Source organism: Solanum verrucosum, unplaced genomic scaffold (assembly GCF_900185275.1).
Source record: "Solanum verrucosum unplaced genomic scaffold, falcon-dt-bn FXZP01000103.1, whole genome shotgun sequence".
NCBI lineage: Eukaryota > Viridiplantae > Streptophyta > Magnoliopsida > Solanales > Solanaceae > Solanum > Solanum verrucosum.
The window spans coordinates 4319001-4346917 of NW_026020048.1; the positions used below are offsets into that span (position 1 = coordinate 4319001).

The 27917-nt window shown below is 38.3% G+C and overlaps 3 protein-coding genes across 6 annotated transcripts; all 3 read left to right on the forward strand.

The window, feature by feature from the left end:
• The first annotated feature begins 10061 nt into the window (after positions 1-10061).
• Positions 10062-17974, forward strand: LOC125821891 (uncharacterized). Its single transcript, XM_049501257.1, has 15 exons — positions 10062-10066; positions 10210-10317; positions 10658-10772; positions 11190-11902; positions 12030-12161; positions 12293-12382; positions 12531-12654; positions 13260-13583; positions 13851-13915; positions 14919-15081; positions 15653-15757; positions 15874-15975; positions 16055-16225; positions 17314-17445; positions 17531-17974. Exons 1-15 carry the CDS (start codon positions 10062-10064, stop codon positions 17699-17701), a joined length of 2520 nt encoding a protein of 839 aa, XP_049357214.1. The 3' UTR covers positions 17702-17974.
• A 961-nt stretch (positions 17975-18935) lies between these two features.
• On the forward strand, positions 18936-20315 carry LOC125822311 (uncharacterized). Its single transcript, XM_049501707.1, has 2 exons — positions 18936-19083; positions 19479-20315. The coding sequence occupies exon 2, from the start codon at positions 19484-19486 to the stop codon at positions 20033-20035; it is 552 nt and encodes a 183-aa protein (XP_049357664.1). The 5' UTR covers positions 18936-19083; positions 19479-19483; the 3' UTR covers positions 20036-20315.
• Positions 20316-24124: 3809 nt separating this feature from the next.
• LOC125822300 (probable splicing factor 3A subunit 1) lies at positions 24125-27831 on the forward strand. Of its 4 annotated transcripts, XR_007442640.1 has the most exons (5): positions 24125-26298; positions 26395-26694; positions 27297-27433; positions 27529-27583; positions 27711-27831. XR_007442640.1 is itself a non-coding variant. In XM_049501690.1 (3 exons), the coding sequence occupies exons 1-2, from the start codon at positions 24136-24138 to the stop codon at positions 26662-26664; spliced, it is 2433 nt and encodes an 810-aa protein (XP_049357647.1). In that variant the 5' UTR covers positions 24125-24135; the 3' UTR covers positions 26665-26694; positions 26865-27089. The 4 variants fall into 4 exon arrangements, 2 of the variants coding, with proteins under 2 accessions (XP_049357647.1, XP_049357646.1); XR_007442639.1 differs by lacking the exon at positions 27711-27831 and having other exon boundaries at positions 27529-27675; XM_049501690.1 differs by lacking the exons at positions 27297-27433; positions 27529-27583; positions 27711-27831 and adding an exon at positions 26865-27089.
• Positions 27832-27917: the final 86 nt, after the last annotated feature.

The following is a 27917-nucleotide window of genomic DNA, read 5'->3' on the forward strand; positions in this document are numbered from 1 at the left end:
ATTTTTAATAGTATTAATAAAATAATCTTTTAACATAATTTAAAGCGTAATCTTTCAATAATTTGTTAATAATATCTTTCTTATAGGCTATAGCTAAGAATTTACTTGTGCACAATATGAATTGAATATATAAAAAATTAATGTGTAAATATATTTCAAAGTTTGATTAATATTAATATTACTCTTACGATATCTTTTTATTCTATTTTTAATGCTCGTTATTTTATTATTCATTTCTAATGTTAATAATGAAATATTTTTAAAACATAATTTAAAATTTATTTAACGTTTATAAATTTAGTTTTTTTAATAATTTGTTAATAATATCTATCTCAAAGTTAAGATTTTATTTTCGCAATATATATATATGTTTTGATTACTATTTTCCACCTTTCTTACTTTAGAAAAATTAATTTTTATATTACATGTAAAAGAGTAATAGATAAATATTGATAATTTCAAGGGTAAAATAAATCTTTTTGAAAAATGAATTGAGATTTATAAGGTAAATTGTCACGACCCAAGCCTAGGGCCTAGACGTGACCGGCGAATGGGGAACCCGAAGGAACCCCAAACAAGCCTCATAGCGTATCATTACACATCCTTGGTCGCGGAAGCAATTAAAATGACCATAAGCAATAAGCATAATCAAGGGGGAAATCGGGACTAAGGGAGCAAGAAAAAAAAAAGGAATGATACATAAATATCATAGATGAGTCAAGCTCAAGCATAATACACAACTTGTCTAACACCACCTCTAAACATGGGTACTTAGCGGGGGCCAAGACAAACTACCGGGCTCACCCTCATAGTCGATACATAACAAAAAAGGAAAAGTCTTATACATAGCAAGAGATCATAAGCAACGTCCCCGGAATGGAGGACTCACCAATAACCTCGATAGAAAATCGTATTAGCCACGCGGAAGAGGATGGTCAAGCGGTGCTCCGGTCCCTACATGGTGACATCATGTAGGCATAGAGTATGCATTAGTACGTTTGAATGTACTAAGTATATGGGATGCAATGCAATGCACAATAGATGGACATCATAGGCAAAATGCATAATCATACCCGATAGATAGCATATTAATGAGATGATATGTATAATGATGCTTACATAAAAATCATATTTAGTGGGGCGTAGTATATGTGTGGCGAGTGATCATCAATATAGTATTTCCAAGGCCTACCACCCCCTTGGAGAAGCGAAAGAGGTACAAACCCCTCAATGTGGTTACCCGGGCCTACCACCCCCCGAGCTAGGGACCAAGGTACAAACCCCTCGATATGGTTATACGGGCCTACTACCCTCCGTACTAGGCAACCAAGGTACCAACCCCTCGATACGGTTACCCGGGCCTACAACCCCCCGAGCTAGGCTTGGTCGACTCACAACACTTATATGAAGAAAATCATATACATGTGTCCATTTCATCATCATTTCAGTAATTATATAACCATTCGACTCATAGGACGTAAATTGGACCTTCCATTTTCTAAGAATTTTATAAATGAGCATTTTATCAAACACATGGTGGGCTACTGTTCATGTAAATAAAATCATGTATTTCAAGAGTACTAAGTCCAACCAATTCCAAAATCCATATAAATCAGCCCACCAACAACATATATATATCAACCTTCATAATTTGATCGTGGAAGCATGAAAACCATAAACATCACATAATAATTTCATTTCATGATAATATACAAAATAGACCATAATATGGTGTGTAGTAGTAATTTCATACTTCAACAGTTTATAAATAACCATAAGGACCCATAAACTTGAAGTAGAAATAGAGGATAAATGGTTGGACTTGTGGAAAGGAAGGTTTCCACAATCAAACCCACATACCTCAACTTTGGAGAATCCTTGATGAAGATTGGAATGGAGAATTGAAGCTTGAGATTGAGTCTTGAATCCGGAATTAGAGCTTGAGATCTTTGAATTTGGTTGAGGATCTTGGTGGAATTTTGGAGAGGGCTTAGAAAGTGTTTTTGAAGTTAAAAAAAAATGACTAAGTATGGGACATATCCCCTTTTTATAAAAAAAAAACGTCCCCAACCCACCTAAAAAAAATAGCTCACTGGAAATTGCAAATCTGCATAGACAAGTTTTACGAAAATGGTCATAACTCCCTCATCCTAACTCGGAATGAGGTGAAACCAAGTGCGTTGGAAAGCTAACTCAAAGAGCTTTAATTTAATAGGTTGTGGCTCTTCCAGTTCCTTGTGTGCTAAGAGATATTCCCCTTTAAAGTTGACCCTCCAAATCGCATTTTTTGCGATTTTCGAATTTTGATACGGTTGCTCTAAAATTCGGGTTAGACCCATTTCCCACTCAATTTGACCCCATGAATAAGAATATGAAGTCGAATTTCCGAAATCATGCACATATTTGAGATATATGGAAATTACAATTATAGGTGTTTCTGAAGCACATTTTCGGGCATTTTTTTAATTTTTTTTTTGGGTTGTTTCAATATCTACCCCTTGGAAACATTCGTCCCCGAATGTTAAAGAAACGTACATGAGAGACACAAACATGACAATTTCAGCCCACATAAAGATGCAACAATGCACTTACACATTATTTCAAAAACCTCAACATAGTTGTAAAACCACAATGAACTTGTCAACTTAAACATTAATGTATGTAATGACATGGGGGCTGAACTTAAGACCTGAGATTTTATGAAGGGCTTAGATCAATACCTTAGGCTTGAGTGGAGTGGAAAAAATAAGGATATCGCCTTTGCATGTCAGCTTCGGCCTCCCAAGTAGCACTTTCAACTTGTTGATTTCTCCAAAGGACTTTAACGGAAGCCACATCTTTGTTTCTCAACCTCTTCACTTGTCTATCTAAAATCTGGATCGAAACCTCTTCATAGGTCAAATTATCTTCAACAACACCCACAACATCAAGAGACACAATGGCATTCAGATCACCCACACACTTCCTCAACATAGACACATGAAATACCGGATGAACCAAATCCATTTCGCTAGGCAATTCCAACTCATAAGCTACCTTGCCAATTCTCCTCATCACCTTATAAGGACCCACGTATCTTGGGCTCAACTTGCCCTTCTTACCAAAACGAACCACACCCTTCATGGGTGACACCTTCAAATAGACCCAATCACCAACTCGAAATTCAAGAGCCCTTCTCCTCACATCGGCATAGGACTTTTGGCGACTTTGGGCCATCTTCAACCTTTCTCTAATCATCCTAACCTTCTCAAGAGCCTCCATAACTAGATCTGGTCCTAACAAGGCCACCTCACCACGCCTCCCATAGAGAGCCTCAAAAGGAGCCATACCGATGCTATAATGATAGCTACTGTTATAGGCAAACTCAATCAATGGAAGATAATCATCCCAACTACCCTTAAACTCCAATACACAAGCCCTAAGCATATCCTTAAGTGTTTAGATAGTCCTTTCGGCTTGTCCATCCGTTTGCGGGTGAAAGGCCGTAGTAAGCTTAACTCTCGTACCTAGACCCTTTTGAAAGGACTTCCAAAAGTGTGAAGTAAATTGAGTACCACAGTCCAATATGATGGATAGAGGAATCCCATGCAACCTTACCAAGTCATGAATATATAACCTTGCATAATCTTCCGCCCCATATGTTGTCTTTACCGGTAGAAAATGAGCCGATTTTGTCATTCTATCAACCACCACCCAAATAGAATCAAAACATTTTCTAGTCTTGGGTAAACCAACTACAAAATCCATATTAATTTCTTCCCACTTCTAAGTAGGAATCTCTATGTCTTGGGTTAGACCACCCGGCCTTTGATGTTCGGCCTTGACTTGTTGACAACTATGACAACCGGAGACGAATTTGACAATGTCCTTCTTCATGCCTCCCTACCAATACACATCCCTCAAATCTCTATATATTTTGGTGGAACCGGGGTGAATGGAGTAGGAAGAATTATGAGCCTCCTCAAGAATTTTCTCCCTCAAACCATCAACACAAGGCACACACAACCTACCTTGGTACCTAAGGGCACCATCTCCCCCTTGGGAGAAAACTTCCACCTTGCCCTCTTTCACCAAGGCCTTCAATTCTAAAAAGGAAGAGTCAAGATCTTGTTTTGCTATCGCCTCATCAACCAAGGAAGATCTAGCACCATCAACAACGACCACACCACCATTACCAACCTCTTCCAACCTAACCCCCAACCTAGCCAACCAATGCACCTCCCTAGCCATTTCCCTATCACTAATATCAACATGAGCTAGGCTACCCATAGACACCCTACTCAAAGCATCCGCCACCACATTAGCTTTACCGGGATGATAATGCACACTCATATCATAATCTTTAAGAAATTCTAGCCATCTTCTTTGTCTCAAGTTGAGATCTTTTTGGGTAAAGACATATTGGAGGCTCTTATGATCGGTGAACACATCAACATGTACCTCATACAAGTAATGACGCCAAATCTTTAAAGCAAACACCACCGTGGCTAATTCAAGATCATGCGTAGGATAGTTCTTTTCATGCACTTTGAGTTGTCTAGAAGTATAGGCTATCACCTTACCATTTTGCATTAGGACACAACCCAATCCAACTCTAGAAGCATCATAATACACAACAAATCCCTCAAGCCCATCTGATAGTGACAATATAGGAGCGGACACAAGTTTATCTTTCAAGGTTTGAAAACTCATTTCGCACTCGTCGGTCCACTCAAACTTAGCCTTCTTTTGTGTCAACTTAGTCATGGGAGAAGCAATAGAAGAAAACCCATTCACAAATCTCCGGTAGTAACCCGCTAAGCCCAAGAAGCTCATAATATCCGATGGGGTCAATGGCCTAGGCCAATTTCTAATCACATCGGTCTTCTTAGGGTCCACCTTAATACCATCCCTCGACACCACATGACCTAGGAAGACAACCTCCCTCAACCAAAATTCACACTTTTCATACTTGGCATACAACTTCTCATCTCTCAATCTTTGCAACACAACCCTCAAGTGACCCATATGCTCTTCCTCGCTATGCGAATAGAATATCATCAATGAAGACCACAACAAAGGAATCAAGGTAGGGTTTAAAGACCCTATTCATTAGGTCCATGAAGATAGCCGGTGCATTGGTCAACCCAAAGGACATGACCACAAATTCATAATGCCCATACCTAGTCCGGAAGGCTGTCTTGGGAATGTCACACTCCCTCACCTTCACTTGATGATACCCGGACCGCAGATCAATCTTAGAGAAGTGGCTAGCTCCTTGCAATTGGTCGAACAAGTCATCAATCCTAGGAAGAGGATATTTATTCTTGACGGTGACCCTATTGAGTTGCCGGTAATCAATACACATCCTAAGGGGCTCATCTTTCTTCTTCATAAACAATACCGGTGCACCCCATGGTGATTGGCTAGGCCTAATAAAACCCTTCTCCAACAAGTCCCTCAATTGTTCCTTCAACTCCTTTAACTCCGCCGGGGCCATACGGTAAGGGGGAATAGAAATGGGTTGAGTATCAGGGAGGAGGTCTATGCCAAAATCTATTTCCCTTTCGGGAGGAACACCGGGAAGGTCATTAGGAAAGACATCAAGGAATTCATTTACGACCGGAACTAACTCTATAAGAAGGGTTTTGGACTCCACATCCCTAACCCTCACAAGGTGATAGAGACACCCCTTAGAGATCAACTTACGGGCTTTAATGCAAGAGATGAACCTACCCTTGACTACCACATTTTGGCTCTCCCACTCAAGAATAGGTTCACTTGGGAATTGGAACTTGACCCTACGGGTTCTACAATCAATGTAAGCATAGTATGCATGCAACCAATCCATCCCAAGAACAACATCAAAATCGACCATGTTCAACTCAACAAGATCACAAGGCAATATTTTATGCAAGATGCAAATAGGACAATTTCTATAAACCTTCCTAGCAACAATATATGCACCAATAGAAGTAGACACCTTATATGACTCATGCAACAAGTCGGGCTCAACATGAAACTTGTTGGCAACAAAAGGGGTGATAAAAGAAAGAGAGGCACCCGTATCAATTAATGCATATACATCAAAGTCAAAGATTTTCAACATACCAGTAACGACGTCGGGGACTTCATCGACCCCTTGCCTCCCATGCAAAGCATAAAATCGATTGTGCCTTGGGGCACCATCTTGTCGGCCCCCTCTCCCCAAAGGAACCGCATTGGCACCTTGTGGACGGACCTTCTTACCCTTGTTGCGATTTCGAGGACAATCCATTACCTTGTGCCCCATTTCCCCACAACTGTAGCAAGCACCGGTATTTCTCAAGCACGGGCCACCATGGCCCTTACCACACTTCGGACATACATCAATAGGACCCATACCACCAACACTTTGGGCCCTTGGAACGTCATTGGCAAACCCCCTATGGGGCGCATGAGAAGACCCTTGGCCTTGATGAAACCGGCCTCCCTTTCGACTTTGGAACTTGCCTTCAAAACGGGCCCTCTTGGCCTCATGACCCGTCCTCTTCCTCAACTTCTCCTCTTCCATTTGTTCGGCATAGACCATCAAGCGGGACAAGTCCATGTCACTAATCAACATTGCGGACCGGCATTCTTCACTCACTAGGTCGGACACACCCATCACGAATTTGTTCATTCTAGACCATGAGTCGGCAACCAAGTGTGGAGCATATCTTGAAAGTTGGTTAAACTTGAGGGCATACTCCCTCACACTCATAGACCCTTGTTTTAAATTCATGAATTCCACCAATTTGGCTTCCCTAAGCTCAAGAGGAAAGAATCGATTAAGGAAAGCCGTTTTGAACTCTTCTCAAGGCACCACATAGTTTGCCCCCTTCTCTTCCTTCCATTGGTTGTACCATATTTGGGCCACCCTTTTAGTTGGTAGGCCGCCAACTCCGCCTTATCTTCTGACCTCATGCCCATGATAGCTAATATCTTGTGGACTTCATCAATTAACTCTTGAGGGTCTTCATCTAACTTAGACCCATAGAATTTTGTGGGATTTATCCACACGAAGTCTCTCACCCGAGATGCCGGGGTAGGAGCCTGAGGGGCTTGGGCCCCGTGGTTGGCTTGATTAACCATAGCTTGTGCAAATAAAGTAAGGGCATCCTGAAGATCCCCATTGGTCGATTATTCCTCGGGTGCGCGGGCTCGTCTTCCTCTTGTATTAGGCATGATCTAGCATAGCAAAGAACAACCGTTAGGGAAGAACTTAATTCAACTCTACAGCACGACTTAGAACATGGAGAAGGGAAACATTTCCTAAAACGTCTCATAGCCTCCTACTCATAGTTGTGGTGCACAACACAACCATGAATCAGACTCTAATCAACGCGGTGTGTTGGACTCCGAGGATCTATCAACCTAGTGCTCTGATACAAAGTTTGTCACGACCCAAGCCTAAGGCCTAGACGTGACCGGCGAATGGGGAACCCGAAAGAACCCCAAACAAGCCTCATAGCGTATCATTACACATCCTTAGTCGCGGAAGCAATTAAAATGACCATAAGCGATAAGCATAATCAAGGGGGAAATCGGGACTAAGGGAGCAAGAAAAAAAGAGGAATGATACATAAATACCATAGATGAGTCAAGCTCAAACATAATACACAATTGTCCAACACCACCTCTAAACATGGGTACTTAGCGGGGGCCAAGACAAACTACCGGGCTCACCCTCATAGTCGATACATAACAAAAAAGGAAAAGTCTTATACATAGCAAGAGATCATAAGCAACGTCCCCGGAATGGAGGACTCACCAATAACCTCGATAGAAAATCGTATTAGCCACGCGGAAGAGGATGGTCAAGCGGTGCTCCGGTCCCTACATGGTGACATCATGTAGGCATAGAGTATGCATTAGTACGTTTGAATGTACTAAGTATATGGGATGCAATGCAATGCACAATAGATGGACATCATAGGCAAAATGCATAATCATACCCGATAGATAGCATATTAATGAGATGATATGTATAATGATGCTTACATAAAAATCATATTTAGTGGGGCGTAGTATATGTGTGGCGAGTGATCATCAATATAGTATTTCCAAGGCCTACCACCCCCTTGGAGAAGCGAAAGAGGTACAAACCCCTCAATGTGGTTACCCGGGCCTACCACCCCCCGAGCTAGGGACCAAGGTACAAACCCCTCGATATGGTTATACGGGCCTACTACCCCCCGTACTAGGCAACCAAGGTACCAACCCCTCGATACGGTTACCCGGGCCTACAACCCCCCGAGCTAGGCTTGGTCGACTCACAACACTTATATGAAGAAAATCTTATACATGTGTCCATTTCATCATCATTTCAGTAATTATATAACCATTCGACTCATATGACGTAAATTGGACCTTCCATTTCCTAAGAATTTTATAAATGAGCATTTTATCAAACACATGGTGGGCTACTGTTCATGTAAATAAAATCATGTATTTCAAGAGTACTAAGTCCAACCAATTCCAAAATCCATATAAATCAGCCCACCAACAACATATATATATATATATATATATATATATATATATATATATATATATATCAACCTTCATAATTTGATCGTGGAAGCATGAAAACCATAAACATCACATAATAATTTTATTTCATGATAATATGCAAAATAGACCATAATAGGGTGTGTAGTAGTAATTTCATACTTCAAGAGTTTACAAATAACCATAAGGACCCATAAACTTGAAGTAGAAATAGAGGATAAATGGTTGGACTTGTGGAAAGGAAGGTTTCCACAATCAAACCCACATACCTCAACTTTGGAGAATCCTTGATGAAGACTGGAATGGAGAATTGAAGCTTGAGATTGAGTCTTGAATCCGGAATTAGAGCTTGAGATTTTTGAATTTGGTTGAGGATCTTGGTGGACTTTTGGAGAGGGCTTAGAGAGTGTTTTTGAAGTTAAAAAAAAAAGACTAAGTATGGGACATATCCTCTTTTTATAAAAAAAAAAACGTCCCCAACCCGCCTAAAAAAAATAGCTCAGTGGAAATTGCAAATCTGCATAGACAAGTTTTACGAAAATGGTCATAACTCCCGCATCCTAACTCTGAATGAGGTGAAACCAAGTGCGTTGGAAAGATAACTCAAAGAGCTTTAATTTAATAGGTTGTGGCCCTTCCAGTTCCTTGTGTGCTAAGAGATATTCCCCTTTAAAGTTGACCCTCCAAATCGCATTTTTTGCGATTTTCGAATTTTGATACGGTTGCTCTAAAATTCGGGTTAGACCCATTTCCCACTCAATTTGACCCCATGAATAAGAATATGAAGTCGAATTTCCAAAATCATGCACAGATTTTGAGATATATGGAAATTACAATTATAGGTGTTTCCGAAGCACATTTTCGGGTATTTTTTTTATTTTTTATTTTTTGGGGTCGTTTCATAAATAATGTCTCATTTGATTTTTAGAGCAATTTTTCCTAGAAAATTACCCAAATTACTTGGGTGGATTATTATTTTAAAAAACATTTTTCGGTATTTATATATTACTACTTTACTTTACTCCTATAAAATAGAGCACAGTGAATACTGAATAGAGTAAATAGAAACTTCTTTTCCTTTTAAGAAATTAGAGAACCCTACCTCCACGCTGACCCGGATCCGTTTTCTTCTCATTACCGAACCCTACTTCCATGCCGACCCGGATCCGTTTCCATATCATACTATCGCTTAAACCCTTACCGCCAACGCAGTCTTTCTTCTCTCTTAGCTTACGTTGAAGCAAAAGCATACGCAGATTACGTTGAATTTTGGCAACAATACAATGTAAGAATGCTCCCTTTTAAAAAAAAAAAACTAAATTTGACTTTAAAGAATACCAAGAATTGAGTTCTTGAGTCTCTGTTTGATTTGTAATTGCAAAGACTTGAAAGTTCTTGCAACTTCTTTATGTCTTTTGTTAAGGTTATCCTTATTTTTTCAAATAAAAAAAGACTTGAAAGTTCTTGTACAGGTTGTAAGAATTGATGTTTGTTTTGGAATTCCAAGATTTGGTAATTTTTCTTGGTGGGGTTGTAGGAATTATTGATCAATGTGGTTTAAGTTTGATTTTAAGGAAACCCAGAACTGAGTTTTGAGTTTCTGTTGAATTTGGATTGCAAAACTTTGATTTTTCTTTGTTGGGGTTGGTGTTCTTGGATAGTATTTAAATGTTTATAATGTTTTATTTTGTATTGAAGGTCCCGTCTATGTGTGAAGAATTTGCCAAAGTATGTAGCCGAGGACCGCCTCAGAGAATTCTTCTCTCAGAAAGGGGAAGTCACTGATGCCAAGCTTATGCGTACTTCGTTAAGTTTCTCTCCTCCTTTTTGCTCTTCCTATTTTTTTTGGTAAAAGTAATGTGAGCTGTAGACAAACTCTATGCCTGAGTCTGTAATTTGTTGGACTGAACGGATCAAAATGGAGTAATCAACTGTACACCATTCATATAGCAAACCACAATTAGTAAAGAACTTGGTGTTGATGTATAGTAACTTTAATATTTTTCAGTTGTTATCAGTGTTTCAGCTGACAATTGATTTTTTGACTGGTATATACGAGTTGCTATTTGGTAGTATTGATATTTTGGGGTATGTTTATTACTACTTTGAAATATATTTGACATTGAATGATTGTCATGATAAACAGAGATGGGAAGAGCAGGCAGTTTGGATTTGTAGGATTTCGAACTGAGCAAGAGGCTGAGGAAGCTATCAAGTATTTTGACAAGTCTTTCATGGATAGTAGTCGTATTATTTGTGAGGTATGTCTTTTCTGCTTCAGTGACATACAGACTTAGCGGAAGAAGAAAATGCATCTCTATTCCATATTCCATTATTCTGAATGAGTAGAACGTCTTCTTTGTATGTTTAGAATTAATTTCACTTTACTTTTATTTTAATTTTCCCTATTTATAGCCACACACTGTCATTGTTTGTGTTAGACCAAGAGTTCCAAAAGTCTTTCTTTCTTAAACTCTGTGCCAAGTAAAGCACAGTGAGACAATAGGAACATTAAAAATGGCACCTTTATAAAAATTTCCAAGTAACTAGTGAAAACCTCCTAATAAGCTCAGGAATATTTACTTTGTTAGGTTGTGATAATTATGTTTCTATAAGAGAGTAGCCATTCATTGGTGATGTGCTTGAATGACACATGAAATTCATTTTCATATAGCCAGATTGCTAGGAAAATTGGGGATCCAAATATCCCTCGTCCATGGAGCAGGCACACTTTGAAGAAACAAGAGACATTGACAAATGAGGATGAGAATGCAATAGTAAACAAAAGTTCTAAGTCTGCAGGTTTAAAAGGGGACAAAAAGAATAGTAAACAGGAGAGTAAGGATGAGGATCCTCAGCTTCAAGAGTTCCTTGAAGTTATGCAGCCTCGGAGTAAGTCAAAGTTGTGGGCAAATGATGCATTAACAGCTCCGTCTCTTGCCCGAAGTAAAAAGGATGGCGATAAGCAATACCAGAAAAAAGAAACTAGCCAGGAAAAAATGGATACTGATGACTCTGAGTTGGACGAGGTTATTAAAAAAAAGAAATCTCTGTCAGATAGTGAAAAATCTGAGAAACCTGGCGGCTCCCATAATGATGAAGTTATGACCGATACAGATTATTTCAAAAGTAGAGTGAGGAAAGATTGGTCCAACTCAGAAAGTAGTGAAGACGATGGTAGTGATAATGAAAGTGACAAGAGCAGTGAAGATGCAAATGCTGGTAATATCCTTGAACCTGATGATACAGAGGAATTTTTGAGTGATGGGCTCACCAGATCTAACAATGAGTCGCTTGAGCCTGTTGACCCTTCATCAAGTGTTAAGGATGAAAAAGAAGAAGATCTGGAGAGCGGACGATTATTTGTTCGTAACCTCCCATACACCACTACGTAATACATCTTCGTTCTTCTTTTTCCTTTTTTTTGGGCGATTTAGCCAACTCAATAGGTTGCACTGTTTTGTGATTTTAATGAACCTAATATATGTTCTTGTTAAACAAATGGGTTTATGACTCAGGGAAGAGGAGCTGGAAGAACACTTTAGAGCATTTGGCAATGTCTCACAGGTTCATATTGTTGTTGACAAAGATACAAAGCGGTCCAAAGGAATTGCATATGTTCTCTATCCATTACCAGAATCTGCTGCTAGGTACCTGTCAATCAACATCCAAATTCTAAGCTACTGCACTTTTTACCTGCCAGAAGCACACTGCTATACATGAGTTCTATGCATGTCTATTTTGCATGTTCAAGCTATTGTTCATTTATTGTTTCTTCCAGGGCATTAGCAGAGCTGGACAGTTCAATCTTTCAAGGACGATTACTTCATGTTATGCCAGCGAAGCAGAAAATTTCTCCAGAGAAGGCAGAGTAAGTGGTTTTCTCCTACTCATTTTAATGTTCATATCCATTGAGATCGTTTGCTTATTACATTTATGTGAGAGAAGCTCTCTCTTTTTTCTTTTTAATATGGGATCTACCATGCTATAATAAGATTGGTCCATTTATTAATCTGTAGGACAATTGCTAATACCAAGAAATCGTCAAACACATTTAAGCAGAAGAGACAAGAGGAAAAGAAGGCATCTGAAGCTAGTGGAAATACACAATCTTGGAATACTCTGTTTATGCGGCCAGACACTGTATGTACACTGTCAAATATTATAAATGGATATCCATCTTTTTTCTGTTTGCTAGAAAGAGTAAGATCAGCTGGTGATTTTATTGTGCTTCTACATGTCTACATATTAGTCAGGATGCTCCTTGGATTTTCTGTGTTCTTGTAACTTGTAACATGAACATCTTGTTAGGAAAACAATAACTAACAACCAAACATTGTACAACTTGATGAGGATTCTTTTGTGGAGATTAAATTTCCCCAAGCCCAACCAAACATAGTACAAATTAGCGGTGGATGCTTTGTTTTTTTTCTTTGGGGGTGAAGGTGGAAGGGGATATGGACAGAAACTTTTAAAGATCTTTGATGTTTGCCGTAATAAACTGGGTTTATCTTGTTTACATTTGATCAGATTGTAGTTATTTTAGTTTCTACATTATTCTTCTTGTAAGATGATTTGGTAGTTCAAATTCTTTTAAGCTATCTTACTACTTCTCTGATCAATTTCCGAAATGCTTCAGGATCTTTAATTACTTCGCTTTTAGGTTGAGTATGCATCATACTGTATCAGATTTTGAACTTTTTCTTGAATGTAAAAATGATCTCCGTCTGTTCTTCGAAATATTTTAGGTTGTTGAAAATATTGCAAGAAAATTTGGTGTGAGTAAAAGTGATCTCCTTGATAGAGAAGCTGATGATCTTGCTGTGCGTATAGCGTTGGGCGAGACTCAAGTGATAGCGGAGACAAAAAAGGCTCTTGCAAAAGCTGGAGTTAATATTGTTTCATTGGAAGAATACGCTGCTGGAAAAACCGATGGGGTGAAACGAAGCAATCACGTTATTCTAGTTAAGAACTTGCCTTATGGTTCATCAGAAGGTGAACTTGCAAATATGTTTGGGAAGTTTGGGAGCCTGGATAAGATTGTTCTTCCTCCTACCAAAACCTTAGCTTTGGTATGTGCCTTTATTTTTGTAGCCTTTGGCTTGAAATGACTATTCTTGAACTGTAATGGTTATCTATCCGCTTCGTGACTTTTCCCTCCAATAGGGTGGTAGTCACTCCCTTCCTTCAAGCTCAGTACCTAAAAATTTCTAGGTTGATACTAATAGATTATTTTTTGAAGATGATACTAATAGATTATGATTCTGTTGATGTGAGTATACGTGAATTAGTCGGACATAACAAGATTGCTTGCTGTTTCTGTGATTATTAACTATCAGGTTGTCTTCCTAGAACCAGCAGAAGCACGTTCAGCTTTCCGGGGTCTAGCATACAAACGTTACAAGTAAGTGTATACATCCATTTCTTACCTTCAATACGAAAGGTGATTTTCTTAGTTGAACAAGTAGCAGTATATGTAGAGACAAAATTTCATGTCATGATTGATGACAAAGTAAGATTATAAATAACCCTCAATTCAATTATGAATTTTCAACTATACACTTAAACTTTGCAAGTGTCTTATTACTTCTTAGTCTTTTCTGAAGTGGAATAAATACCCCTTCCCATGAAACTACTAGATTTGCATTGGGAGGTGAAATATTGCGCCTGACATGTGTATTCCACCTCTTAATTTTCTTAACCCTGTTTTGCCTTCTACCTTATTTCTTTCTTGCTCCACCTTTGTTCAATGGTGTTAAGCCAAATATCCCCAATCTAAATCTTACTGTGTCCTCACTCTAACTCCAATAGTTCTTTTGTCACTGATATCCCCTTGTATTCTCAAAACAAAATGCAATTTATTTAGCTCAGTTCATGTTACTTAGAGAAGACTCAAAATTAGACAAAAGCCATGGAAGGAGAAGAAGGGAATTACATTATCTTTAAATTTTGTTTTAGATAACTGTAAATCCCTGACCCCCAAGGCCTAGCTCAAGTGGCAAAAGGTGGAGGATTTGTGGCTTAGGTTGCAGGTTCAAGCCCCACACCATGCAAAGCGAAGCCCGGTATTTAAGTGGAGAAGGGTAGAGGGGCGGGCCCATTATCCACCGAGTTTAGAAGGCTGTGATTGGTCCAAAGGGCGGGTCACAGACGGATTTCTCGGTTATCAAAAAAAATAACTGTAAATCCCTGAGAAACAGGGAAAGAGTTCTTTTTTGCTTTCTGGTGTCTTGCTTTAGAAAATGCCTTTCAGTTTTAGATTTTGCAAGATTGAGATTTCTCCTAGTTTGCCTTTTGTTCTTTCTAGCATATATCATTTTTGCTGTGTTTCATATTCAATTATTTTGATAGAGTTTTGTAAGTTCGGAATTATGAAGTAATTTTTTTTCCCTTTGGTCCTAATGCAGGGACACTCCCCTTTATTTGGAGTGGGCTCCTGGAAATATTCTTGATCAAACAAGTGATTCAAAAAATGCTCTTGTTGTTGGTGAAGATGATGCAAAGAGAGTGCTGCTAGAGCAACAAGTGGAAGGAGTAACGGATCCAGATGTTGATCCTGATAGAGTTGAGGTATATGAACTGCAAAACCTATGTTGTTCAGAGACGGCTTGAATGGAGTGGCATTATAGTGAGGATTCATGACCCAACTAGCTTGGGACTGAGATGTTGTTGTTTTTGTTGCACAAAAATGTGGAATATGTTACAAATTCTTAAACTAAGTCTTACATATATTTTCAAGTTTTTAGTTTGTTGGTAAGCAACTAGGGCCTGCATATGAATTAAAGTGGTTTTTGATGGATTATGGCTGATAGTCTGTAAGTCAAGCATTGGGAGAAAGAGATAGGTTCGCAGTAAATCGGATATAAATTATTCTTAAATATGATCCTTACTCTTGGTATCAGCAGACTATTGAATACTCATTGCATGCTGGTTCAGTTGCACCACTATTACCAAAGAATCATTCTATTCCCTGGCACCGAAAACAAAAAGAGTTCAGTTATTGGAAATAAGTGTAGGGAATAGCAATGCAGTTTTAGAAATTCCTTGTTGCCTCTTGGTTTGTTCTTCTAGCTGCCTTGATTTCCCATGTTTGTTTCCTGTTTCATTAACCAATTGACATTCTTGTTTGCCATCTTTTCAGTCACGATCACTATATGTCAAGAACCTAAATTTCAAGACGTTGGATGAGAGCTTAAAAAAGCATTTCACCGATCACATAAAGGATGGGCGAATATTAAGTGTGAGGGTAAGTTCTTTTATCTAGAAAACTGGGACTTTTACTATCTGAGCACAGTATTTCCTTCCTGCTGCATGAGAAATAACTCCTCTTCATCCAACACCTGTTAATATTATTCTGTGAAGGTGAAGAAGCATATAAAGAATGGAAAAAATGTCTCTATGGGTTTTGGATTCGTTGAGTTTGATTCTGTTGATACAGCAATCAACGTTTGCAAGGATTTGCAGGTAAACTTTCTGATTTGAACTCTGTCTATACTTTTCAGGCTCTTATAACTAATTTTCCAACTTCCCTCTTGTCATTCAGGGAACTGTTTTGGATGGCCATGCACTTATATTGCAGCTTTGTCACACTAAGAAGGACCAATTACCAAAGAGAGCTGAGAATGACAAGAGTTCAACTAAGTTGCTTGTTAGAAATGTTGCTTTTGAGGCAACTGAAAAGGATCTCAGGCAATTATTCAGTCCATTCGGGCAGGTACTTCCTCTTAACTATTGGTAACATAGGGTGATACTATGTAGTAAAAAGGTGATACTAGGTTTCCCTGTGCTGGAAGTGCCAAAGATAGATGTTGGTTGAGGATAAATATGGCTGCGAGGCACGACCATGCATGATATCCTGTACAGTTTCATTTTGATTCCACGTGAGACTTTTGTGTGGAACTCATAAAATTGCACTTGTGCTGCTGATCTGTTGGTCTGAATCGTGAAAACTGAATTTCACCTGATTAATTATTGTTGCTATTATTTTAAAATGGTGGTATCTGCGCCAGTTTGCCCAGACCTCCAGATGAGGGGTGGGGAAAAGATGAGGTATGATGTTATCCTTGGATATGATATAGAAGAAACAGAAGAGGGATGGGAAAAGATGAGGGGTGGATGAAGAGGGGGAGAACTGGGGAAGGATGTGGATGTGGCTTAGTAGCCACAAATGACGTTACTTTGTGGATAACTAAATTGGCTTTAAGGTTGTGCTCTTATCTCTAGTTATATTTGGCATAATGATGGCATTTTTACATGAAGCTAGACTCGGGAAAAGATTACATCCTTGCCTTTTGGCTCAAATCTTGAGAGCCAGCTGAATAAGATTTGCAATCATATGATCCTTGGCTCTTGATCGTTCCAGAACCCTTTGGACACTACATGTTCTTTTTGCTGTGATATATAATTTTGATTGGAAAAAAAAACAGATTAAACTATAAGGTCTTATTTCAGCCATACTTCTACTTTTCTTGGTAAACTATTTTATCGAGATTTAGGTGAGTATTTAAGATTCTCTCCGTCCTGTAAATGCTTTTGTTCGAGGATCCAGCGATAGTGGAATGTGTTTTGGAAATCATGAGTCTGAAAGATGTTGATTTAGATAGAATGGTGCATGGTAATTAGCAGATGATCTAGCCACTAGGAGCTAGGTCTAGAACAAAAAATATTATGATGCTTTGATCCCTTGAAAGTCTGACATGTTTGTTATTTTTTATTTTATTTTTGCATTTGTCAATCATGTTTTCACATAGCTATTTATCTCAATGTCTTTTCCGTTGACCTCAAAATTAATTCATCCTACAGATTAAGAGTTTAAGGCTGCCAATGAGGTTTGGGAACCATAGAGGATTTGCATTTGTAGAGTTTGTCACGAAGCAAGAGGCAAAGAACGCCATTGAAGCTCTATCCAGTACTCACTTGTATGGGCGCCATTTGGTATGTGATCTTGCAATTCTCAGGCATTGTATATATCCTACATAAATACCACCAAATAATATGTTATGTGTATGTTACGTCTCAGGTTCTGGAGAGAGCCAAGGAAGGTGAGAGCCTAGAGGAATTACGCGCTCGCACAGCTGCTCAGTTTACTACTGAGCAAAATGGGTTTCAAACTACTAAATTATCAAAGAAGAGAAAGCAAATGGGTATACTGGATGATGGGAGTTCTAAATTCGGGCGAATTGCTGATTAATACTCTTCACAAGTCAGTCATATGTAACAAGAAGATGAGTTTTTTCTCTCTTTTATGCCCAATCAGTTGTCCTGTATAGGTTAAAATTCTGCAGTCTTTGTAGCAAATAGCACTAAGACCAGAACTTGTTTAATTATTTCACAATCAATGTGGTGGGACTTGATAGTTCTCTTTGTATACTAAATTAGCCATTTTTTGTTTGGGGATAAGATCTACCCAGAACTTGAGTTTTGCAGTTTTGTTTATTAATGTAATGTTTTTACATCCTCTTCAGTTTTTGTAGTTTATGAAAACTTTCCAGTCAGTTTGTGACAAAATATCAAAGTAGGTAAACAAAGTTGGATTCTTTGGATGTTTCTTCTGTACTATTTTAAACAAAAAATATGTATAGACCACTAAATAAAGTTTTTTGTATAATACAGTGTGAAAACATGGACAATATGTTAATTCGAGTCCAAATTTTTTGATTCATTATATAAGAAAAATGGAAGGAAAGATAGAAAGAGGACAAATTGGTGTTGACGCTTTGAATAGTAGCATTTTTTTTTCCTTTTTCAACACCTATTTGTCTTCACAAATGATCAATTATTATCACCACCGGTTAATAATCACTACATTATCATTAGTCAATACTAGTCTTGGTTGACATTCACAACCAACATCATCAATAATTAGAAAATAAATTAAAAATATTTTATTGATATAATATTAGATGAATTTAAGATTTTATTAAATTTTATATTTTTTTTTAAACTGAAAATTTATATTTAGATTATAATACATTTTAATATTTAAGTTGTACCATATAAATCTTGATGCACATCTTAATATTCAGATATTTATTTAGACTCAAACAATTAGTTTTGATAAAAATAAATAAATGAGGCTTGTGAGTTTGGTAAGTAAGAAGAATTAATCATTCTAAGATCACTTACTTATATATAATCTAACAAAACAATATGAAGTGAGGAGCTAGTTTCGAAGTTGGTTTGGATGGAGAGAAAACAATGAATTTGTTTTTCCAGAGAAGAATTATCAAACATGAAAAAATTAAAAAATATTTCTCACCTCCTTTTTCTTTTCTTACCATTTACTCTTTTTTGTTTCTTTGGGGTAGGTAAAATATGTATTACTACACTATTTTATGGTCAATTAAACAAAAAATCAACTTTTCTTATTGACTAAAGAGAGGATATATATACTTTCCAATCGTTAACCATTTTCAGTGAATTGAAGCCCAAAAATTTTCAAGAAAAAGAATTGTTTCTCTTCCTCTTCTTTATCCCCTCTTCTTTCTGCTACTCTTTTGGGGCGATTCATTTGTTCATCATTTCTCTAAATTGGGTTGCATTTCCGGTCCTTCTGCCTCTTCTTTCAACTGGGTATGTCTCAATTTTCAGCTAATTCACTGGTTTCTTTAGGGTTTCAATCTTTTTCTTCATATTGTTAAGTTTCGTGATTCTTTTCTGTGTGGATTTACTTTTTAAGTGTATTTCTCTTCGTTATTTCTTGTTCTGTATATGAGATCCCTATTCATTTTTGTGGGTTTCAGTATCTGATGATTTTACTTTATTGTAGGTGATGTTTTACGTTGCTGCTTTGTTAGAATTACTAGCGTTATTCGTTTTCTTTGTGGGGTTTCTTTAATTCTGCTTATAGTGTACCATTGGGGTCTTCCTTGTTACTGGTTTTTGGTGGGACTTGGCGAAAGTTTGTGATTCTGTTTATTTTTTGTGATTTCTTGATTTATTTTTGTGTTTATTCTGAATCTTGATAGAGGCAATGTCGCAAGGTTACTCAATTGAGCTCTACTTTGATCCTGCACTGGAAAACCAGGTCTTGAAAGCCTGGAATGTATTGGCTCGGCGCCAGATTAGCACTCAGCTTATTGAAATTGAGTCTAGACCTCACATTACCCTCTTCTCGAGTCCCTTTTTTGATCCATCAAAGATTGAGAACATTGTAAAGAATTTTTCATCCAAGCAAGAATCATTGCCTCTGTCCTTTGGTTCAATTGGAAGCCTCCCAAGTGATGACAATGTTCTATTTCTTGCCCCAACTCCAACTTTGTCTCTCCTTCAGTTCCACTCACAACTCTTTGATGCTATGAAAAAGGAGGGAATTGAGATTGCGGAGGAGCATCGTCCTGATACATGGATTCCTTATTGCCCAGTAGCTGACGAAGTGCCTAAAACTCGTATGGGCGAGGCATTTACTGTTTTGAGGGATCTGAAATTACCTGTTGCTGGATATGCTACGGAAATTGCACTTGTTGAGTATCCACCAGTTCGTGAAGCATTTTCTTTTGTGCTTGGTAATACAGTTGAACCATGAAGCTTCAGACATGTAATTGTGTTGATTTTAGTTTAGGCTTTTACCTTCTGTTTCCTACATAGTTGCTGTTGTAGAACCTGATATAGATGGTTAAGAGTGCTATTGTCGTTGCTAAATGGCCATCTGCTCTGATGAAATATTGAAGTCATTTCTGATTCTTTTCTTATTGTTCGTACTTGCAAGGTTTTGATCTCATATGTCAGTGTTGTTGATAATAACATGCTTATTTTCTTCTTATCAATGGAAAATCTCTGCTGGACCGCTATTACCATAGAGACATGATATGCTTATATGTTCTATCCTGTAAATCTTGAACATGGTCTTGGCTTATGTGTTCTACTTTGTCAGTCTTAAATGTGGTTTGTTTCATTCGAATGTACTTCATTTTAGTTCTTGTTAAGTTTAGCAAGCTTGAATCATGTGAGGTAAATTTGCTTGTGTTAAATGATATTGAATATAAATTTTGCTTGATGGGTACGTACGCCTTTTGATTTGCAAGTCTCAAAGATCACATGCTTTCTTTAGATTGTAAGATATTTTGGTGCTTGTTGATTTTAGTTGGATTAAATCATGTGAGGGTGGTACAGAAGCTACCAGTTTTGTATGGTTGGTAAAGAAAATAACATTTGGAAAAACATGAGGCAGAAGTTGATTGATATACGAGCTGGCAAATGGAGAAAATGACAAGAACAGTCCATTATGATTGGCGTTGGTTTTAAGTAATCCTTTTTATCAAGGTTTCATATAGTCCTTTAAGTACACACCTAAGAAATTTAGTCCTTTATGTTTTGCCATATTTTAAAAGTGAAAACAACCAAGCACTAAGACAATGCGTGTTACTACATGATCTGGGATCCCCTATACAAAAACAAAACAAAGGAAGGGATCCCATTGTACCATAAAACTTATTCCTATAGTGAATTGGTGTAGTCTAGTCTGCTGTCTTCATCCTTTACATCTTGAATGTTGCACCTAAAGCCAAAAACCACAGACATCTGAACTTTAACAGCTACGGGTTCTCTTTAAACACAGTTCCTTACTCCCCAAAAGATCCTACAGATACAAGCTGGCAGTGTGATCCATGTTCTTTTCAGTGATTTTCTAATCCTTCTATGCCCCAAGTGGACAACGATTCCTTCACTGTTTTGGGCATTACAAATGGCATATTAAATAAGTTCTCGAGTTGTCTAGCTATTGTGCAGTTCATGGCCTCCTTATTACACAAATATCATCTGCTAAATAACCTCATACCCTTCACAGTAGATTGCATTGGGTTAGGCAACCTTTACTGAGACAATTCCATTCCTTTGTCTTTCCAATGTTAGCTGATCTTCCTCTTCTGCATTTACTTCACCTTCTCATCTTTTAACACGAGGGCAGTCCTTGGTACTACCCAACCAAAACTGAGCAATTTTGGTCTCCATTATATTTAAAACGCACAAATGTATGTGTGAATCGTTTAAATTAGAGAAACTGTCAAGGCGGACTTCTCTTCTCCCAATTATCTGATTTTTAATTTTGTTGTCGGCCTCTGTGCTTGTTTTCTGGTGCTGATCTGGTCTGATTCAGCTTGTTCTTTTGGGGGGATTCTTCATAAGGTATGAATTGAGAGAAATTTTTTCCCATGGTTTCTTCAGTTTAAACAGTTCACGTGCTTCTCAGGAACATAAAGGATTATTACTGTCCAATGTGACCCCCAAACATAAGGGACTTTTTTGTCATTTTCTCACTACACTGCTATGAAAATGCCTTGGGACAATGTGACCTTGGACTAGGCTTTGGAAATACTGGATTGATCACAGAGCGTCCTGGTAAAATGTACACTGCTGTCTTCTGCAATTTTGAATTTGTTGTGAAGCTCTTATTTTCGTAGTAGAGAACTTTCAAGTTCAATATTTGTAGGATAGGTTAACTTCTTTTGCATTTAACTAACACATTAGGAACTTGGTCTCAGTAGTATTGATATTGAAAAATAAGACCATAATTCAAGTTGGTGTAGCCTCTTTATGTAGTTGTACTTGTGTCTAATAAAATGTGTGGTGTTCTATATTTAGAGATACTGTGAAGTCTGAGGTTATAGTTGTTAACAAGTGTAAATCTTTGAAGTTTAGGTTGGTTTACCACTTGTACTGCTGTGCTCAGACGTGAAAATCCAAATATAATGGTATAACTTTTGTAGCATAGTGGTGGATATCCTTTAGGAATTCTGGCTGCCATACTTTGAATTTCAGACAGATATTTGTGCATAACTACATGGCAGTCTTTGCATATTGTGCATAAACTGAATTTTCCGTCTCTGGTTAGTATCGTTTGTTAGGATCTTTGTTGATCTTGCTCAAGACTAACTGATCTCTTTTGGTTGCGCTATTCTTGAGTTTGCAGCATGTCTTGCATCAAAGTTTCTATGAAATGTCATAGAACTTAATTTGTGGTCTGACACAGACATGCAATTAGATTGGCCAAATTTGCTATTGTTTTGCTGGAACAACCTAAGTAATGCCTGACTTTACTTATTCTAGTTTGCCTTCTTTCTTGGATGTCTAGTAGCATGTGAAACAAGGTCTATTTGGCAGACTTATTTTCCAGGTTTTAGCAGGTTTCCATCAAGGACTAGTCCGAATCAAATCAAATAAGTTTTTTCTTCATCACTATATACTATAAAGTTTTCATTACGAAGATCACAAAAATACATACATCAAGAAGCTTTCTCTCCGGCGGGTCTTGAGATTAAGTTCTTTATACATCAAGATGGATATTCTACTAATACAACAATTTTCACTCACCAATTCTTGTAATGACTTATATTTTCAAGTAAAATTTTAGTTTAAGCACAATTCTAACTTATAAATACTCTTTTTTTTTAACTTTAACTTCAAACTTATTTTTTTATGTCAACCAAATAAGTGTTAAATTTTGAATCGATCAAACACTATTTCTATAATTTGGAACAAATAAAGTAACATAAGCGTCTTATTTGAAAAAATAAAATAAAAAAATTCCAAGGCCTATTGCTTCAAACTTGCAAAATAATGATTCTTAAATCTTTCCAAACTATTTAATAAGGAAAAATTACCTAAATACACCTCTTATTTTATTATAATATCTAAAAATTTCTACCATTTAAAAAAAATTCAAGAATCCCCTCTCGTATCAGTGATGTATCCAAAATTCATAATTTTTAGGGATTTTTATAATTTGGAAAAGAGCAGAATTATCATATAATTAACTCTTAACACTTTGAGATTTATGTAAATTATACTAATTCACTTGATTTTAAACACCCTTTTCATATTGGAAATTAAAGATGGAATCACTACTTCAAACATCATACATTGATTGTTAGAGATTGGGCCTTAAATGATGTTGGGCTTAAAATATGGGCCACAGCCCATAGATCTTAACATTGGGCCTTATACGAATCCGGGTCATGTATAGTCGGCGAGAAGCTTCATCTACTTTAGAATCTCAAGCTCCCGCTTCTCTTCGTTTCTCTGCAAAAATCTCTCGTCGACGGTAATTATCCAATCGGACAGAAATTTCCGGCCGTTTTTGAACAGAGAGGGATTTGGTTGGGTACTCCATTTATTGATTTTTCATTACCAGCTTGTTTAATCAGGTAAATTTCTTTTTGTTTGCTTCCTGTAATATGGAATTGTGTTATTTATCGCTTTTTTTTTGGTGTGTTAAGGTTGGTTAGGTTGTTTATGTACAAATAAACACAATTGTCTGCTCAGCATATATTATACAATTAATGTACACATATTATACATCTGTTGGCTACTTTTTTGGGCGGACTACTAATGTACTGTTTAAGTTAATTTCCCTGTCTTTGCTCATTTGAGATGAGAATGAGATGAAACGAAACGAAACTATCAGCATATTATTGGGCTTTCTTGCTTGAATAAGTTAAAGGTATAAGTAGTTTTCTGGATTCCAATTGCTTGAATGAAAACTGAGCATGTTGATTGGGTTTGCCTGAGGAAAAAAAAAATGAAGATAGAAACATTTATTTGGGATTCTTTTTTATTATTTATTATTTCAGTTATTTGTGCTCAAGGCTATCTGCCAGAGCTGAATGATTGTTTTTTTCAAAATGGAATATGCTGCAACTTGCAGGAATAGAAATGTTAGGCATTACACCAATATTGCCCCTTCCGGCACCCCCGTTGGATGGGAATCTGGGACCAACACCTCTAGCTCAGGTGGTAGAGGAACCAAATGATGTTAAGATGGAAGAGAATGAAGAGGAAAACAATAAGGACAAGGTTTCAACATCTGTTGCAACACATACGAGAACTATTGGTATTATTTATCCCCCTCCAGATATTAGGAGTATTGTTGACAAGACTTCACAGTTTGTGGCAAAGAATGGTCCGGAATTTGAGAAGAGGATTGTTCTAAATAACGCTGGCAATGCAAAATTCAACTTCCTGAATGCTTCTGATCCTTACCATGCCTATTATCAGCACCGTTTGGCTGAAGCTCGCGCACAGAATCAGGGTTCTGGAGAGCAGCCAGAAGACAAAGAAGCAACCCCTGCTCCTTCTACCGCTGATGGTGTTGAGGCAGCTGCAAAACCTGACCCGTCAGCTCAATTTAGACCTGTCAGAAAGGTTCTTGAGCCACCTGAGGCAGAGCAATATACTGTTCGACTCCCTGAAGGGATCACAGGTGAAGAAATGGATATCATAAAGCTTACATCACAATTTGTGGCCAGAAATGGGAAGTCTTTCTTAACAGGGTTGACAAGCAGAGAGATAAATAATCCCCAATTTCATTTTCTAAAGCCTACTCACAGCATGTTCATGTTTTTCACTTCACTTGCGGATGGGTATTCGAAAGTTCTGATGCCTCCTAAAGGCTTGACGAATAAGCTGCAGAAGAGTGCTGCTGACATGACAACAGTCCTAGAGCGTTGTCTGCATCGGTTGGAATGGGAAAGATCACAGGAGCAGGCTAGACAGAAAGCTGAAGATGAGATAGAACAGGAGAGGGTGCAGATGGCTATGATTGATTGGCATGATTTTGTTGTTGTTGAGACGATAGATTTTGCTGATGATGAGGATCAGGATTTACCTCCACCTATGACCCTTGAGGAGGTTATAAGGAGGAGCAAGATGCCTACATTGGAGGAAGAGGAATATGTTGAGCCTGGAAAGGAGGTGGAAATGGAGATGGATGAAGAAGAGGTGCAGCTAGTTGAAGAAGGTATGCGAGCTGCGACTCTTGAAGAGAATGGTGGTGTCAAGAGTGCTGAAACCATGTCAATTTCAGAAGAAAATGATCCACCAATGCGGATTGTGAAGAACTGGAAGAGGCCTGAAGAGAGAATCCCGGCAGAAAGGGATCCAACTAAGTATGTTGTCTCTCCTATAACTGGTGAGTTAATACCTATTAGTGAGATGTCTGAACATATGAGGATCTCTCTCATTGATCCGAAGTACAAGGAACAGAAGGACAGGATGTTTGCGAAGATTAAGGAAACGACTCTTGCGCAAGATGATGAGATCTCTAGGAACATTGTTGGGCTTGCACGAACTCGTCCAGATATATTTGGTACTACGGAAGAAGAAGTTTCAAATGCGGTCAAGGCTGAGATTGAGAAAAAAATAGAAGAGCCGAAGCAGGTCATATGGGATGGTCACACAGGTAGCATTGGCCGCGCTGCAAACCAGGCAATGTCTCAGAACAATGCAGAGGATCAGAATGATGCTGCAAATGATGTAAGAAACCTTCCTGGTCCACAGGCTCCTCCACCTCCCAGACCCGGTCTTCCTTCTGTTAGGCCACTACCTCCACCTCCTGGGCTTGCGCTGAATATTCCTAGGCCTCCTAATACATTCCAGTATTCCACACCTACCATTGCTGGTGCTACTCCGCCTCCACCTCAACCTCCTATGGTTAACATGATTCCTCAGGTTCGGCCCCCACCTCCTCCCATGCTACAACTACAAGGTCAGCAAAACCTCATGGTCAATCGTCCCCCAATGCCTCCATCAATGGCTATGAGTTCGCATACCCTTCCCATTCCACCACCTCCTGGATCACAGTTTACACCTATGGGAGCACCTCGGCCCTTTGTTCCCCACCCGATGTCCCAGCCCGGAATGTCTATGGTCCCGCCTCCTCCTATGCCCCAAGGAATGCCGCCACCTCCTCCACCAGAAGAAGCTCCTCCTCTCCCCGAAGAGCCAGAGCCGAAGAGACAAAAGCTTGATGAGTCTGTTCTCATTCCTGAAGACCAGTTTTTGGCTCAGCATTCGGTAAGGATAGCTTTAAAAGAACACTTTTACATAATTGTCTGTCTCATGTTTTCTTACATCCATGGAAATCTTATTTCCTGCTGGGTTATATTGCAGGGACCTGCAAGAATCAATGTATCTGTGCCGAATACCGATGAAGGTAATCTCAAAGGACAAGTTCTGGAAATCACCGTGCAATCTCTGTCTGAAACCATTGCCAGTCTGAAAGAGAAGATTTCCGGGGAGATCCAGCTTCCTGCGAACAAACAAAAGCTGAGTGGAAAGGCTGGTTTTCTCAAGGACAACTTGTCTCTTGCATACTATAATGTTACTTCTGGAGAAACATTCAGTCTCTCTCTGAGAGAACGTGGTGGGAGAAAGAGATGAATGAGGAGTTATTTGACATGGCTTTCAAAGGTTTATTTTGCAACTATTCGGCATACTAATCCTTGTTATGAATTTAAAGAATTCTCCATTCTTCTTTCATGTTATTTTGGAGATTATATTGGTCTTGTACTTCTAGATTTTCTCTCTGCAATTTAATCAACTTTATCTTTCAAGCTGATGGTTGTGGGTATCTACTACAGATTTTGGCATGTTGGCGATTATCCATGACGACAACAGGAAGTTTACTAGTTCTATTCCTATAAGATGCAACGACTGTGGGTTATGTTTATGTTACTAATTTGTGTGTCTTAACATGTGCAGTTGCTCCACCCTCTAACTAGAGCTCAGTTGTTATTTTGTTGTATCTTTTGAGTCCAAGGCCATTTTGGGATTAGAACTTTTCTGATGTCTTCTTGGCAAACATTCCTTACAATTTTAGAGGCTTTCCTTGGCAATTAATAATTCAAACTCTTCTGTGCATTTAGGACCTATTTCTGTAGAAGATGTGTGTGTCATGGTGGGAGATGCTTATCCCAAGCACGCCTGCCTCTTATGTGGTGCGTTTTTGGGGCACTTGAGCCCCCTTTGTTCAAGTCCTATGTAGCTTCATTCTTTTCATTGTTTTTGTGTAGTCTGCTGTATGGAGAAAGTGGCGAAGGTTTCTCTGATGCCTTTATTTTATCAACACAGCTTTATCCCTGTTAGAGGCTGTGATGTATGCTGTATTGGTCAGTTGTATTGTGAGGTTCTATCTTGGTAGCAAAAGCAGGTATTGTTTTTGCGCTTTTCATTGGTGTGTTCGTTTTATTGTTTGGTGAGAACCTGTTGGCAGACATCAAAGATTCAACACTTCCCTTTTTGCAGTTTGTCCGGGCTTTTGGAAGAGGTTGCAGATTGATGATTGATAAATGCTTCATATGTAATCTTTGGGAATTCCTTATGTTCTGGCAGATAATGTGCCGCCAGTAGTTATAATTTGTTAATGATTCTTAAGGGAATTGGTTTGGTAGCGCTTATATATGCTTGTGCTTTTGTCCTGTTTGTAGCTTTGTAGCTTGATCCACCCCATTTTTATGGGGTCCAATTATCTTAACTGTACTTCCAACTGATGATGACAGTACTAGTGACATTTTACAGCTAGGAATGTGATCGACATACTTTTAAGAAGCTGCTTTCTATGGGATCACGTTCTCGCCATGTGTTTCTATTTTGCACATCCATAGAAGTAATTGGTTGCAGCTTCATGTGTGTAT

Coding starts and splice junctions, on each gene's coding strand:
- LOC125822300 (XM_049501690.1), top strand. CDS start 24,136: ATGCTGCAACTTGCAGGAATAGAAATGTTAGGCATTACACCAATATTG. Junction 26,299..26,394: donor AGTTTTTGGCTCAGCATTCG/GTAAGGATAGCT, acceptor GTTATATTGCAG/GGACCTGCAAGAATCAATGT.
- LOC125822311 (XM_049501707.1), top strand. CDS start 19,484: ATGTCGCAAGGTTACTCAATTGAGCTCTACTTTGATCCTGCACTGGAA.
- LOC125821891 (XM_049501257.1), top strand. Junction 13,584..13,850: donor CTACCAAAACCTTAGCTTTG/GTATGTGCCTTT, acceptor ATTAACTATCAG/GTTGTCTTCCTAGAACCAGC. Junction 15,758..15,873: donor GGCGAATATTAAGTGTGAGG/GTAAGTTCTTTT, acceptor TATTCTGTGAAG/GTGAAGAAGCATATAAAGAA.